Here is a 17285-nt window from a genome sequence, read left to right on the forward strand (position 1 = left end):
TTAATAAAAATACCAAAGCAGCTTTGCTCTGAGATGAAATAAAAGGAACAGTTAAACACACACTCTATTCCTTTATTAAAAATAATTCAATAATCTTTCAGTATCTGATTATCTGGTTTCTGATATTTGATCAGAAACAACCACCCCGGAATTATTCTCAAGAAAGTACAGAAGTAGTTTGGCAGCACAAATCACATTCAGCATTAACAAGAGCTCTATGAAAAGAACAGAGGTGAAACTAGCATGTTTAAGCAACAATCTGGGGACCAAGAGTCATGTTTACCCACACTTCTGAATATTATAACTGCTTAGTCTTTTCATAGAACCAAAAGTTCAAATAGATAAGGTGAAATTTACAATAAATACATAACACATTAAAGAATATAAACTTAAAATGAAACCATGCTGTATGCAAAATAATTTAAGTAAATCACATTAAATGCCAAAAGGTTTAACAATCAAGAAAAGGGATTTATAAAGTTACATGGCAAAAATTTTTTAGAAGAAACAAATTAATATGGCTAAGTAACATACTTACAAAAACCGACTTTCAAAACTGAATAATGAGAACTCTTTAGAAACAGTAAACAATTTAACTTTTCTTTTTTTTGAGACAAAGAGTCCCACCATGTCGCCCTCAGTAGAGAGCCATGGTGTCACAGATCACAACAACCTCAAACTCTTGGGTTGAAGCGATTCTCTTGCCTCAGCCTTCCAAGTAGCTGGGACTACAGGCACCAGCCAATTGCACCAGCAATTTTTTTTGTTGTAGTTGTCACTGTTGTTTTAGCAGGCCCAGGTCAGGTTCAAACCTGCCAGCTCTGGTGTATGTGGACAGCACCCTAACCACTGAGCTACAGGCACCAAGCCTAATTAATAGGTCTTTTTAGATAAAAACCTTAATTGTAAAAGGATTTCTTATTTTAAAAAATATATGCCTTATGTAAAACTCATAAAAATGTTTGAGTGTGATCTTGTAATTTTATTTAGCATTGAAAAGCATATTACTTAGAAAAGAAATTTCCATTTACATCCTTTAAGAACCAATATTCTCACCTCACTAACCTGCAAAACTCATTGTGTGACCTGGGATTTCATTGAGGCGTAGATCATTATTAAAGAAAATTACAGGAAGCCATTGTTTTGAACCGAGCTCATGCACTAGACCCCAAAAGACCAAACCGAAATGGAGTCATTCATGCTAAATGCAACACAAGCAAACTAATACTTTTAGGAAATAGATAAATCCTAAAACAGACCAGGTTTTGTTTCTCCCCAAAACAGAAGATTCCAATGCAAGTAAGTCCCCTTTACTCTAACCTTACCCCCCCAAAATAAATAAATAAACAATATCTTAAGTCCTTGTTTCCACCTTACTTTTAAAACCCAGCTTTGCTTTTCCCATTATGATTTAAGAACAAATAAGTCCGTTTATGATGGTGCCAGAGTAAACATCAATGCCTAAAGTTTTGGTCAATCATTCACAATTGAGATGTTGACTAAAAGTAGGGAATTGTTAGATTAAGTTTAACCTAAAGCTGCCTGCTTACTATTTTAATTCAGCCTGAAGGTTTCTCTGTCTATAGTGAACTGTAACCTATCTGGATGTGTAAACAAGTTGTAACCCATTCCAATGCAAATCACCAAATTTTGGCCAAAGATGGCCAACTATTCAAATCATGTTCAAATAAGGCAAACACTAAGCGGTAACCAAGGCCTATTTCTTTACCTCACTTTCATTTTCTGTATGTCACTTTCCACTTTCTGTCCATAAATCTCTGACTATGTGGCAAAGCTGGGGTACCTCTGAACCTATTCTGCTTTGGAGACTACCCAATTTGCAAATCATTCTTTACTCCATTAAACACTGTTAAACTCAATTTGTTTAAGGTTTTTCTTCTAACACTGCTATGGAGAGGCAACTAATGAAGGTCAGTAGCATGACAGGTGAGGACAGGAGTTGGATAATAGTAATGATGGAGAAAACTATAGTGTTCAATTAATTATCACATTAATATACTACACCATTGATTGTTTAACTCTGACTTATTAGTAAATACTAGAGGTACAATAATTTATTCTTATTTTATTTCATTGTGTTTTAAGATAACCAAACACTGGCTTTCTTCAAATCTCACGTATGTACTTAAAATAATTACATATACTACTTAAGGAAATTACATTTCTGCTTTCATGCTGGGAAAGATGGTCAAAGAAAATAATTATATAATTACTTTATAATTACATTAATTATAATTAATAAATTTATATTACATTATAAAATTACTTTATATAATGATTACTATATGATAAACTAGAATTTCATTCATAAAAAAGATTCTTGCATTAATGTTTAACTTCTACATACAAAATGAGATTTAAATTTTTAACTTTAGAACTGCATTAGAACAGACAAAGTAGAGTATCATAGGGGATTTTTGCAGACCAGGTACTAATATGTCAATATATGTGTGTGTATGTAATACTTCTACACTTCCCTGAAGTTCTTAACAGCTTACGTTTGGTTTGGTTTGGTTTTTGAGACAGAGTCTCGCTATGTCACTCTCAGTAGAGTGTCATGGCATTACAGCTCACAGCAACCTCAAACTCTTGGACTTAAGCGATTCCCTTGCCTCAGCCTCCCAAGTAGCTAGGACTACAGGCTCCGCCACAATGCCTGGCTATCTTTTGTTGTGGTTGTCATTGTTTTCTTTTTTTTTTTTCACCTGGCCCGGGTCAGGTTGGAACCTGCCAGCCTCAGTGTATGTGGCTGGCACCGTAACCACTGTGCTACAGGCACCAAGTCTTAGGGTTTTGCTTTTGACACCATACATACAGTTCAGTTATTTAATACTTACAATATTTTATGGACAGTCTCGTCTATAAAATAGTTCAGATTCCTTTTCATACACTGTTATACTTCTTAGGCAATGTATTACATAGTAATCAGAAATAAACAAAATGGAGACAGGGACAAAAAAAAAAAATAAGAGACAGGGACATATTTATTTTAATCTTTCTCTCTCTCTCCCCTCTCCACACTTTGACATTCTCTCTTTCTACCCTCTTTTACAATTCTGTCACCACCTCAGTATGCAACCTGAGTTAGATACCAACCTTTATGAAGGATGAATGTAAAACATTTTCATAATGGCCTTAAAATGAACTTATATAAGGCTTTGAAACTATTTAAGAATATATTTTTAAATACTGAATGCTTCCTAAAGTTCAATTACTAAAATATAGTTTCTCTGCAATATTCTGAAAGTTTCCCTGTAGGAGGTCCTTTCATCCCACTCGTTTATCCTAAAGAAATTCAGTCTTTGTTACATCTTAGTGTTTCACTTGGTCTGGTTATTTCAATAATTTTTATAATATGTTTATTATAAAATATAATATTATAAATGTATACTATTTAAATATAATTAAATATAAATGAGTTTGTCTTTTCCTAAGGCCATCAATTTAATCCTTCAGTTAGTTAAGCATGCAATTATTGTTCTATGATATAGACAAGTGTAAAACACTACCGCACAAAAGATTTTTAAAAAGCACTGTTTCAAACAAGCAAGAAGTTCTGTTAGATAGATGCCTTGCTGTTTGTAGTAAACATATAACAAACAAAACTGTAAGACCGAACTGTACCAAAAGTATCAGGAGTCTCTGCTGATGATACCGCCTTTGCACGCTTCACAATGGCAATCTCAGGTTTGGGATATCTGCATGCTAAAAATATTTAAAAATCAAAATGTATTCAACTGATAAAGTAAATAAAACATATATAAATAAAAATGTAAATAAAACTTAGAAGTGCAACATGCTGGTATATAGGCAGTCCTGCTTTGCACAGTAGTGTGGGGCCATAAAATCAACAATACAAGTTTAAACTGTGCAAAGTGGTTTTAATAACCAATGGGAAAAACTAACAATTATTTGTAACCTTTAAAATTTTTGTTAAAACTATTAAAAACTCTCTGACAGGTATAAATGTCAAGGGAAATTCTGAAAATAGTAAAACTAAAATGTATTTAATATATTGTAATTTAAAACACCAGAAATACTGATAATATGTTTTGTTTCTTCAAAAAAAAGTTGATCTAAAATAGTTTCAACAGTGCTAGTCTTCTCATATAACTTACAATATAAAGCAAACATCTTTCTATATCTGCGTGAACTGCGCATACTCCTTTCTAAGTTTGGATTATCTTACAATTTTATCCTTTGCATTTTCAATGTCATGAAATATCTCCAAGAGCTCTTTTAATGTGAACTTTATGCCAGGGTCACTTCCTCTGCAACATCTTCATCTCTTCATTACAATCTCCTCACTCTCCTCATTTATGCCCATAAATTCACTTTTCTTAAGCTCCTCCTGGATGCAGATCTGGAGACCCTCAAATGGCAGCAGTTCAATGGCAATGTCTACATTCCAGCAGTCAGCTATCTCTTCTGTATTTTCCATTTATATCTGATTGGAATTTCACTTCGGCATTCTCACTTTTCATTTCTTGGCTGCATTTGCATCTTTTTTGGTCAATTCCATTCATGTACTTTTGTAAAGCATTACTTTGGTTTATCACTGGGAGAAAGGAAGGAAACACAACTACAGGCTTTGTTGTCTATGTGTGAACTGAGTAACTGATGCACAGTGTCCAGCTACCAGCGGACCATGGAAGAAGTAATGTGATTGGCCATGATCATGATGTGTATCTGTGTTTACACAGTGATTTATGGACTAAGGCTAGCAGCAAAGTTTGTACTTTATGCAATTACTCAAAGTTAATATTCTGTGGCAAATGAAATTTGAACCAAGTAGTTATGGAATGGTGTTATTTAACTAAAATATGGTTACTGAGACTCGTGTACAGGAATTATTCAAAGCAGGGACTGCCTATGATAATAAAAAATTATTTAATCACATAAATTCAAAAATATAACAGAATATTAGAATGTAATACATATATTTTTCTAAAAATTAATGGAAAATAAAAGGGAAGAAGATTCATTCCCTAAAGTGTTTTCCACTTAAAAACCTTGAATTTATTATCATTCAGCTATAAAACAAAGAGTAGCTTACCTACAATGAACAGATAATTTAATAATGATTAAATTTTGTGTTTAAAAATTTTTTAAATGTTACCATAGATCAACTGTTTTTTTTTTTTTAATCTGCCTTTGCATTTGTTACTGGAAAACAAAAAACTTTTTAAAGTTTATTTTTCCTTTTAATTTGGAGAATATAGTGCCTGATCTCAAAAGGTTACATAGAGTCAGTGGAACGTATTATATAAAAGACATGAGATGATTAGAGAACAAAAAAATACTGTGTAAGTTTCCAGAAGGGAGAAATTATGTCCCTAAGAAGTAAAAGACAGGCTCCAAGAAGAAGTAGAATTTGGCCTTAAAACATTGCAAGATTTTAAAAAGTGGGGGCTGGGGAGGTTTCCCTTCTCCATCCCATAAAATTCAGTCTAAAAGCCCTGAGGTGAGATTGAGTGAAATGGGCAACTGTGTAGGGAAACCACAGCACCCTAGAACAAGGTTTCAGAGCTCCACACAGCGGGGTCAGTCTGGCAAAAGGTTTCAGAACCCACTGGGTTGAAAAATGCTTCCACATGGTAGGAGGGAGAGAAGTGTGGTTCAGGGTGTTCAGTGCCCAGGCTGGAGTACGAAGGACATCCACATAGGAATGTGTCAGCAGTAGTGCAGACAGGATATGGGTGACACAGAGGAGTAGCGATCAAAAAATAAATATATTAAGGGTAATAAGATCCAGGTATTTCTCCATCAGAGAATGGAGTTAGAAATACAGAAAGAAAGAAAACTAGAACGTACCCTGTGGTACTACATTGGTATTAGAAAAATTGTTATGAACTCTTATTTTACAATATATATATAGATATGGAAATATAAATGACATATATTATGTATATAAATAGATTATATTCATTTATTCACCAACTGTGTACACTGTGAGGGCCTGGGAATGGCAACAGCTAATAGCTATGAGCACACCTAATGCCGAGATCTTGGTTTCTTTTTTCTTTTTTTTTTTTCTGAGACAGAGTCTCAAGTTGTCACCCTGGGTGGAGTGCTGAGTGCTGTGGCATCATAGCTCATAGCAACCTCCAACTCTGGGGCTCAAGAGATCTTCTTGCCTCAGTTTTTCTATTTTTAGTAGAGACGGGGGTCTCACTTTTTGCTCAGGCTGGTCTTGAACTCATGAGCTCAAGCAATCCACCCTCCTCAGCCTACCAGAGTGCTAGGATCACAGGTCTGAGACACCGCACCCAGCCCCAGATCTTGCTTTCTAAATACCACTCTACACTGAAAGAAACAAGAGCTCCTTGTATAAATGACTGATTCCAGGGCTAGTACAGGTAGTACTCAAAAAGTAATGGAGATACATCAAAAAGATACAGAGGCCAGCTTAACGGAGTTTCCACTGGTCAAACACAGGATAGTTGGAAGACCAAAATAACAGTAATGAATTATAGTCTAGTAAATAGCATAGGCATCCATTAGTATATATTGATATAAACTAATAAAATGAATGATTGATGAGGATGGCATAGTTCACAGACTCAAAGTACTGCTTCACAAAATACAAATAAAATTACAAAAGGAAAATAGCAACTTTGTATATCAGACAGATGCCATGTTAGTCAAATATTCTAAGTTAACATCACCACAGGCAAATTGAAATCATAGGCCAAATGACAGGATGAAAAAGAAGAACATAACATCACATCTATGATATTCTTGCTGAAGATACATAACTGGAATATATTCATGAGGAAAAAGGGAAATGCAAATTCAAAGACATGTTAAAAAATAACTTGTCTATAATATCCAAAAGTGTCAAGGTCATGCAAGTCAAGAGGAAGACTGAGGAACTGTTCCAAATGAAAAGAAATTAAGGGCATGTAACAACTAAATGAATGCATGATTCTGGTCTGAGTCTTTTTGCTCTACAGGAGCATTACTGGGACACTGGTGAAATTTGAATGACATCACTGTATTAGATGGTAGTAATGAGCCCATGTAATACTGTGGCTACAATGGAATATGTTCTTGTCTGTACTGGTTGTACCATATACTGTACCATCTCATCATGGTATTGGTGGACCCTGGTGCTGCCAGAAGTCCTAATAAAAGCCTCAGCAATCAGTCATCTCAGAGGACCTGCTCAGCTGAAGAATGCTGCCTCACTCCATGTTCTGCACCCTATCCAGGGCAATCCACATCCAATGCTCAAATCCAGTCCTCTAACTCAACTCAGGACAACACTGAAGTGTCACTCCAGCTCCAAAATTCCCAACAGGATGAGCTGAGGCTTCTGCTGAAACTGTATCACAACTTTACTTTTACCTCTGTCCAAATCCACTTCCTTTCCCTTCCTGGGGTGAGAATTCTAACAGTACTACTTGATAAATTTACTTGCATGTTAATCTTTGTCTCAGAGACTGCTTCCCAAGGAACTAAATCTGGGGCAAAGATAATAGGGCATCATATCAGAAACTTACTCTCTTATGATTCAAGAGAGAAGAAAAAAGTTTATTGTACTATACTTAAAACATTCCTATAAATTTGAGATTGTTTCAAGATTTGAAAAGTAATTAAAAAATTAAGTAGGAGAAAACATAGAAGAACAGCATGAATATAGGCAGAAGAGAAAAAAGTATGACTAGGGCACAGTTCACTTAAGAAATCAGATAACAAGAGGGACTTTACCTAACAATTGCAATCAGAGTAACCTGGCTTATTGTACCCTTAATGAATCCCCAACAATAAAAAAAAAAAAAAAAAAATTCCAGGGGGAAAAAAAAAAAAAAGAAATCAGATAACTAATGGATGGTATATTGTAGGCAATAACGGGAACTAAAAGAAGATCAAGAAAAGGGGGCATACATCTACTACACTGCATTTATCTCTCAAAAGTGATTGTTGTATAACATAAAATCAGTGTTAACAATTCGTCTTTTTAAAAATGTTAGTAAGTGGCTCACCTGTAATCCTAGCACTCTGGGAGGCCAAGGCAGGTGGATTACTTGAGCTCACGAGTTCAAGACTAGCTTGAGCAAAAGCAAGACCACTTCTCTACTAAAAACAGAAAAACTGAGGCAAGAGGATCACTTGAGCCAAAGTTGGAGGTTGCTATGAGCTATGATGCCACAACACTCTACCCAGGGCGACAGCTTGAGAGTGTCTCAAAAAAAAAAAAAAAAAAGGCCCTTTGAGCAGACTAGGATAATGCTTTTTAAACCATAAGATCATTCACACAAATATTAAATTTGGCCAGTTCACAAAATCCACCATTATCTTATATTATCACTATCACATTTTAACATTAGCCTGTTTCCTTTCACAATTCAAGTATGCCTGAGTTTATTATCTCTGTGACTTTAATACTTTCCCACTTAAAAATAAAAACAAAAATACCCTCTATGACCTTGCTATACAAAATGTGGTCCCTAGACCTGCAGCACTGCCGTCCCTGGGAACTTATTAGAAATGCAGAATCTGGAGCCCCATCTCAAATTCAATGAAACAATCTGCATTTCAGATGATATACATACATTCCATTTGGAGAAGCAGGATTCCAGTTTCTACTGAGTGACACAGAGAATAACAAGGAACATTGTCCCACACCCTTACAATGAAACAAAGTAATCAATTCAAATTCTCGACTTATATAGAACCCATAAGAGAAGTGAAGTCATAGGGAAAAAAACTGACCCAAAATCAAAAGGAAAGCAGGCACCTGCTGGGACAGAGGGAACATTAACACTTGCTTACCTGGGATAGATACAACTGGACACCACAAGAGCCTGGCTAGAATAGCAGGTAAGCAGGAGAAGGCGGGGTAAGGTTGTGAGACAGTATGAAAGCACTAGGGTCACATACATTAAGGAAGTTCACATCTTTTTGCAAGTTCTTTGCCAAAAGGCCCACCAGCACAAAAAAGATTATAGAAGAGAGCCTTAGAGGGTGTCCACTGTGTTGGAAAAGTAGAGGAGGGGAATAGCAGCCACATAGCAGGAACATGAAATTCTAAATGAATCCTTTTCTCAATCTCTCCTATGAGTCCGTGAGAAGAATAAAAATATTGTCATCCCCTAGGGCAGACAGGGTGACCTACCCAGGACTGTCTCCGATTTCAGTACGTAGAAAGTCTTACAACCCAGGACACTCTTCCCTTTGATACAAAAAGTTCTTTTTTAGGTGATGGGTGCAGAAGGTTGTGGGAAAAGTATAAAGCCCATACAATAGGCCTCAAAATAGGGACTAAATGCAACACTGCTTTTAGTCTTAAATGGATCTGGCATAGATAATCTCCATTCCTTAATTGCTATCACTTTTTTTCCTTGACCATTGATGTTGACAACTATGATTTGCAGTTCACAATTATAAGCCATCCATTGTTATATCACTTCTAGTATGCCACTTAAGTGCACAACAACTTAAGTACACTGTCATTGTGAACATTAGCAATCTGGCTTTGACTTTGGTTGTGGGCTAATTGTTGTGCTTTGTATTGAGACAGTACTACTTTATATTCAACACTGTAAACACTGTGACCCTGTTTTCCTTGAGTTTAGATAATGAAAATAAGAATGACCAAAACAGCACTGACACAGAAGGTTAAACACCATTTTATTTTTATGACCAATGGTAGAACATGTGTGACTAGATTTGAGAGGTATAAATAACCAAAGTAGAGCATGCTGTATAATAAGCAGAAAAAAAAAGTTAGATCAGGCATGTGAAAAAGATGATGTGAAAACACATATGGAGAATGAATATTACAAATCCAGAATTAGACAGGTAAACACTTCTAACTCATTAATTCTGTCCCTCAAAAGAATTAACTAGATCCCTCTTATCTCCCTCTTCCCATCTAAAATGAGGCTATATAAGTTATCTGGCTCCGTTAGGATATTGGGTAATCACTCTGTAATTTCCCTTATGCAGGCTAATAAAATCGTTTCTCCTATTAATCTGCCTTTTGCCAGCAAATCTCTAGAGCACAAAGGGGAAATTTTACCTTGGTCTACACTGGTAACATACACATATACTTAAAATAAGTTCAAACTTATTCTAACCTGTGAGTAAAGAGATAACCTCAGCTAAAATCAAGCCACTGCTCATTATCTCCCTTTTATATCCAAAGATTCCATTAGAAAGTTGAATTTTTCCTTATTGATACTCCTTTCTCGGTCAACTAAAATCTGGCTTCTCTCCACACAATTATCATAAAACTGTTCTGACAAAGACATCTATCTCTTTTGTGTTATTAAATCCAATGGCTCCCTTGCCCCTCTGCCCCAGTATTCTTCTTACTTAGCCCATCTACAGCATCAGATCACTTCCTCCCTCTTCCTTGAAATGCCCTCTTCTTGGCTTAGCTTCTGGGATGCATTATTCTTGTTATTTTTCCTGTCTCTCTGGACACTGATCATCGTTCTCTATTTCTGGTTTTTCTTCCTTTTCTTTCTCAATAAACACTGGTGTTTTTTAGTGTTCGCTCCTGGGATCTTCTCCTCTTACTCTGCTCACACTGCCTGGTCTTGGTTACTACCCACATGGATAGGATTCCCAAACTTGAATCCATATATTCAATTAACTATCAGATATCTTCATATAGCTATCACAAGCATTCAATACCCAGAAGCTAAAAACGAACTCAAAGTTTGGAAAACTTTCCTATGCATTATAAGTTAGACTTTTTTAAAAAAAAATCATTCAAAAATCTAAAGGAAAATTAAGAGTAAAAACTGGAGATTTATGAAATTTATAAGTTCCAAATACTAGTTTTCTGACTTCTCCAAACTTTTTATACAACATATTAACTTTTTTGCATAATGATTTCTGTTATTTTCAAAGTAGCAATGCCATATTTGCTTTTGTATTAAATGTTGTATATTGTACAAACACAGTGAAGGCAGGCTGGATATGCTACTAGCATGTTTGACTTTTACTGAGCACGTGTTGCTATTTTCCACACATGTGCTTAAAATCCCAGGTATAAGTATCCAGAGAAGTGCCTGGTAATAAGAATAGACATTTTAACTAAGTTATTAATTCTACTCTTAAACACATGTGAGGGATGTTGGGCAATCTTCTTAATCTATTAAGAGATAATTCCTTCTCCCTCCAAGATATTTTATTTACTAATAAAATAATTACACGAAAACTCAACTCAGTACATCTCATATATAGCAAGTATTCAATAATCGATAAGTAATGGCAGTGTTAAATGTAGCCGAAAGCTTCCTCCTCATGTAGTGTAAGTTTAGCCTACGAGTTTCTCCATACATAGTGAACTGTAACCTAACTGGATATGTAAAAAAGACCTACACATTTAACAAGTAGTTGAGTCTTAACCAATTACAGCAACCATATTTCAACCATTCATAGGCAGCCAACCGTTCAAATTGTGTTCAAATTAGGTGACTTCCAAGCTATAACCAACTCCGTTGTTTCTGTACCTCATTTCTGGGTTTTGTAAATAACTTTTTCTCTTTCCATAAATTCTCTCCAACCCCACAACAAAGCCAGAGTTGCTCTAAACCTATTCAGTTTGGGGTACTGCCTGATACACAAATCACTCTTTGTTCAATCAAACTCAGTTAAATTTGTATGAAGTTTTTCTTTTAATAAAAGGTGTCAGAAGTGGGATCCAAAGTAGAGCCTTCAGCCACCTCCAGGAGCACTGAGTGACCAAGCAAGGTACCTACAGGGCTCACTGTGTCCACTGCTCTTTCATAACAACTAGGGACTGTGGGCAAGTTCTCTTTCAGATTCTGAAGCTCCAGGGATTTGTGTTTTGAACTATCCTCGTCTGTTTGAGCAAATGTTTGATCCAAACTGGGGTCAGAAGTTGAGACAAACTGGACTAGATCCAGGACAAGACTGGATCTGATAATTAACTGGCTTGAATCCAGTTAGAGGCTTCAGATGTCTGATTGGGTCAGACAAAAACCAGCAGTAAATGGCAATACTGCAGGTAGTGTGAACATCAACTTTCAGAAACTCACACAGATTTTTATGTTCTATCCCTTTGTTTCTTTTTCCTTGCACAGTTAGGTAGGGGGAAAAATTTAGCTAATTTAATCAAGGGAACCTGAGTGCCAAAGATAAGATTCAACATAAAAAAGGAATCTTTCATTTCTGAAGAACTGAATACTTTGTGGATATGCCTGCCTATACTTGTATAAATATTAGGCCCCAGAAGCAATAACACTTGCAGAAATGGCAAAATCTTATTGAAAGTAATTTAAAATTACAGTAAAATGTTCCAAATGAACAGCACTACACTTTAAGAAATGCCTTTAAAAATAAGCACTCTCAAATTAGGCTTATCCAGGGATACATACTGATGTTCAGAAGCTTCTAAAAGTATTTCAATTTTTTATAGCCTCTTTTAAAAGACTCTTTATAAAAGGCAAATAAAGAAGCTTATGTGACTAATTGATAAGAAAAATGAAATCTGCTACCCTTTTGGTTTAGCTACTATCCCATCCTAAAGACTAAAAGAAAGCTACCGTGAATGGTATTTATAAAAGGTAGGCCCTCAATTAAGTTAGTAGGCTTCTTTTTCAGAGCTGTACATGCTAAGTTCAGAGAAGGCATAGAGAATACTTTCTTTGCCCTATTCTTTAATAGACTCCACATTAAACTCAGAAATTTTAGCTAAGAAACAGTAGCTAAGTTTCAAAGACTGCCTATTGAACTGAATCAGTCTCTAAAATACCCACTTCTGGAATTCAGCTATTTTGAAATCCTTTGATAAAATAAATTTACTTCTATAAAGTAAATCTCCATTTGTGTGTCTGCCTCTGTGCACCCAGAAGAGAGGAAGAACTGAATCACTAGAAACTCTTACCATTGGTTTAAGTTTACATATCTTAACTTTTTCTTGCCATCTTGTATTAACTGGGCCTTTACCTATAGACCCTTCCGTTTACATATCTTAACTTTTTCTTGCCATCTTGTATTAACTGGGCCTTTACCTATAGACCCTTCTTTCTTGGATAGGGCAAATGATGGTACAATATTTAGGCCCAGAGTCTCAGCTCTGTGCTTCTGAGATACTGTTTTCTACCTTGTTTCATCTAAGACTCATCCCTTTAAAAACACAAATTTAAGGTTGCTAACAATTGTTTAGGGCAATGAAAAAGGTAACTGGACGATTAATAGTCTGTATGGGGAAAAGAAAGCTATTTGAAAAACAGTAAATGAGAATTCTTTATAAAAGCCTTAAGATCTGCTTCTATGTGTCTATTTGTCGATGTGATATTTGCTAAATAAAGCTAGTTTTTAAAGTTATTGATAAAATAAATTAGGAATAGCTTCAGAATTGTCAGCTAAATACAATTCAGACATTTTTGCCTGAGTCTCCTGGTCAGCTCAGTTTGTGATGCCCTTGCTATATTTTTTAAGGTCATCAAACTGCTTCTTCTAAGTTAAAATACAATATTTAATTTCCACCTTTTACTTGATTTGCCCATGAGAAGTGCACAGGAGACTCAAACCTAATATGGCCCCTTCCTCCTCCCCTACCTTTACCTCCGGTCATGCTGAGAAGACTTGGTTCTTTCAGGCATCCTCTTTACAGCTTTGTCCTTTGTCTTGAGCTCTGTATCTGGTGTGTAAATTCAGAACCCAGAAAGACTCTGATCTTAATAGCTATCTTCGGTACTACACGGGTATTCAGAACCCAGAACTAATAAGACATCAGGAAGGGTACCTGTGTCATAGTTTCAAAATTCTTTTAAATAATTTATAAATCTTTAAATCATGTTATGTTAAATTAAGTAATATGTGGCCAGGTGCAGTGACTCATGCTTGTAATCATAGCACTACAAGCAGCCAAGACAAGAGGATCACTTGGACGTCAGGAGTTCATGACAAGCCTGAGCAAGAGCAAGACCCTATCTCTATCAAAAAAAATAGGCAAAATAAGCTGGGTTTGGTGGCATGTGCCAAGTCTCAGCTACTCAGGGGGCTGAGGTAGGAGGATCGCTTCAGCCCAGGAGTTTGAGGTTGCAGTGAGCTATGGATGATACACTGCAATGTACCAGAGGTGACAGACTGAGGCTCAGTCTCAAAAAGGAAAAAAAAAAAATTAAGTAATAGGTAATCATAAAATGTCTGTGTCATTTTTAAGTTAAAATACAGAAATATTAATTATTTAGCCTAAGTTTATATACTTTGGCATCTTTATTATAAATGGTCTAGAAAAGCTAAACATATTTACATCTGTTAATAAACCAGAAAAAACAGAGGAAACGTATCTTTATAAAAAGCTATGAAATGGTTTTCATTGCCAAATAACTGAAATAAAACAGTTCAAATTAATCCATAGGTCTCACTAGAAATAAGAGTCACTAAGATATAAAATTGTAATATATTCATTAAAACTACTAGACGGAGAGAAATAATTCTGTACACATACAATATAAAGAAAAGCAAGATATGTTTTTTGTAAGAAAATTGTAAAGGCACAATCTGTTTTTCTTTCCAGCTAACCAGTCACAACTATCACCACAAAAAGTTACCGTCTAGTTTAGAAATCATTTTAAAGTTGTTTCAAACTGAAGGAATTAAAAATAGATAAACAATTAATATAGAAAGTTGGAAAAAGAAATACAAAAAATTGTAAGAGATTATAAAAGACTTATGCAACATTTATGTGGACAAAAAAAGCTGAGATTGGATGGATTTCTTTCTTTCTTTTTTTTTTTTGTTGTAGAGACAGTCTCACTGTACCGCCCTGGGGTAGAGTGCCATGACGTCACATGGCTCACAGCAACCTCTAACGCTTGGGCTTACGCGATTCTCTTGCCTCATTTTTAGTACTGATAAAATACTAATACAAAAATAAAATTCGGCTATCTCTTTTGAACAGAATTTCATGTATTAATAAGAGATGCTGTAATATTTTTGTTCACCTTTTGAGAAAACTCCAACACAAAGAAAAGAGGTGAGAAGAGCGAGGGATTGCATCGCATGCTGTCTTTACCAGATCTTTCAGCTGCTCAAAAATCTGAATCTCTTCTCTATCAAAGAAAAAGGTTATTTTCTCTTTCAAACTTTTTTTTTTGTTTGTTTGTTTGCAGTTTTTGGCCAGGGCCAGGTTTGAACCCGCCACCTCCAGTATATGGGGCCAGTCCCCTACTCCTTTGAGCCACAGGCGGTGCCCTCTCTTTAAAACTTTTTTGGCCAGCCCCCGGCCAAAAAAAAAACTTTTAAAATATCACCCTGGCTAAATGAATGTTACTTTACAGTAATCTGTGATCCTATTTTGATTAAGCTTTTGTAAACTTTTGACATAGTTGAAAGGCTTCCCCAAATCAAATTTCATATTCAAAATTAAGTCTTTTGACCACAAGCTAACCTTGGGATGTTATAAAAGCATCCAAGAGATAAAAAAGCAGGCTTACCTGATACATGGGAAGCACTGCCAAACAGAAAATGATGCTTAACCTTCAAGCTATATTTTATGGATATGTTATTAATATGCTTCAAAATTGTTTGAGAATTTTAAAATTCTGATGTGTCTTAGAATGTTATTAGTTCTAACTACAGTTATTATGTTAAATTAATACAGGCCACAGAAATGTCCAAATTTTGTCAACTGTGTTTTTAACCATGACCATTTTAAGGCGTTTCCATGGTTAATCACTTAGTTCTGATGCATTTTCAACCAAGCAGCTTGTTCATTAATCCCCTGCTACTGCATATAATAGCCAATGTATTCATTCACCTGCGACAAGAAGTGTCAGCAACTGCACAAATTCTTCCCTGTTAAGCAGTAGGTAATCTAGAGCAATTCTATTACTGATATAACTTTTGCAAGAAAATTTAAAAAATTCTGTTATACAACTATAGCCTTTAACAGTATAATCAGCTTTACAGCCTATTATAGAGATTTAACACAAGAAAGAACTTTAATGTGAGAGCTGAAGAATAAAAGACCAGTAACAATGCCACAGATGCAACTGGTTTGCGGAAAAGACAAAGAGTAGTGGTTCCTGAAGTATCTATTAATATTAAACTATTAAGAATTATGGGAGAGGGGAGAAGAGTCTAAAAAATGGAGAAAATGAAAGAAAAATAAAATTAAAAACACTATGGAAGAGTAACAAATAGCAGAAGAAAAGTCATTACAAATACTGAATGCCAAAAAGCTGACATCTTTACACAATTTTAAACCAAAAAAAATTTACCACAACCACGAGGAATGAATGAGAATAGAGAATAGTCTGAGAACACTAAGGGGTGGCGGGGAGAGGGGTAGACCAAGCACCACACATTTCACTACCCCTATGACAGAATCTAAAAAGCATGTCAAATGAAACAGCACAGTGTTCTGGAGGCATTTGGTATAATGACTATTATGTCTACAAACAGAAGTCTCTCCAAGGAAAATCATTGTATTAAAATATAGAATATAAGGACTCTGACATCTAGTAGAAGCTAAATTGCACTTACCATACCTTTAGCAAGGCAGAGAAAAATGCAATTACGTCCAAATAACACTATCAAAAGCCATCAAAGTAAATGTTTCAAAGGATAAGGACAGTAACATGCAAAGTCTTTTGTCTGCAAGAGCCTCTCATTTACCAGATTATGTGTGTGGTAATTTTTTTTAACATGTAACTATTTGTTTTTATGACATCTTCCTTATCTTAAAGCATATACAAACCTGTGAGTCAAAGACAAGGTAGAGTCCTATAAAGCTACAAACTAACTAATGTAGCTGATTTGAGCAAGATGCTAATAAAGTCTGCACTCAGGGATTTAGTCCCTGTTTGTTCCAGTTATTTTATACTCAAACACACCAAAGGGAGGCAGATAAAAATGTTGTTATGCATGCTTATTACTATTTTTTGAAAAACTAAAATAATCTCTACTAATAATGGTTCAGTATCAGGTCATCCCAAACATTCCAACTTATCCATTATCTTTAGTTCCACCTAATGCTCTGGCTGACCCTATAAATTACTGATTTCATATTATTTCAATTTTCCTATCCCATCAATTTGTTTATAAAAATACAGTCGCCACAGCTGCTATAAAAAAGCACTAAGAGACTACTGAGACAAAAAAGACCAACTTAATTATTGGTGAATTAAACAACATATAGATAGCAGTGTTTGACATATCTGTGAGCCAGTCTTTTCTAAATTTCTAATATTTAGCATTTAGTCAAGAACTTAGAAGTGAAGAGTTAACACAATCAAGGAAAACAGTTACCACAAAGTTTATTTATTTGA

At 35.2% G+C, this 17285-nt stretch overlaps 1 protein-coding gene across 3 annotated transcripts in view; it reads right to left on the reverse strand.

Moving 5' to 3' along the window:
- Positions 1 to 17285, reverse strand: part of TMEM65 (transmembrane protein 65) — a 57200-nt gene that overhangs the window by 32547 nt on the left and 7368 nt on the right. For 2 of the 3 annotated variants that reach the window (XM_053559098.1, XM_053559097.1), the window contains exon 2: positions 3646 to 3726. The exons of the other annotated variant lie outside the window; for it this stretch is intronic. In XM_053559098.1, the coding sequence (XP_053415073.1) occupies positions 3646 to 3726 (81 nt within the window). The remainder of the gene's footprint in view (positions 1 to 3645; positions 3727 to 17285) is intronic. 3 annotated transcript variants of the gene reach the window in all.

The sequence above is a fragment of the Nycticebus coucang genome, chromosome 13, assembly GCF_027406575.1.
Source record: "Nycticebus coucang isolate mNycCou1 chromosome 13, mNycCou1.pri, whole genome shotgun sequence".
NCBI classification, from domain to species: Eukaryota; Metazoa; Chordata; class Mammalia; order Primates; family Lorisidae; genus Nycticebus; species Nycticebus coucang.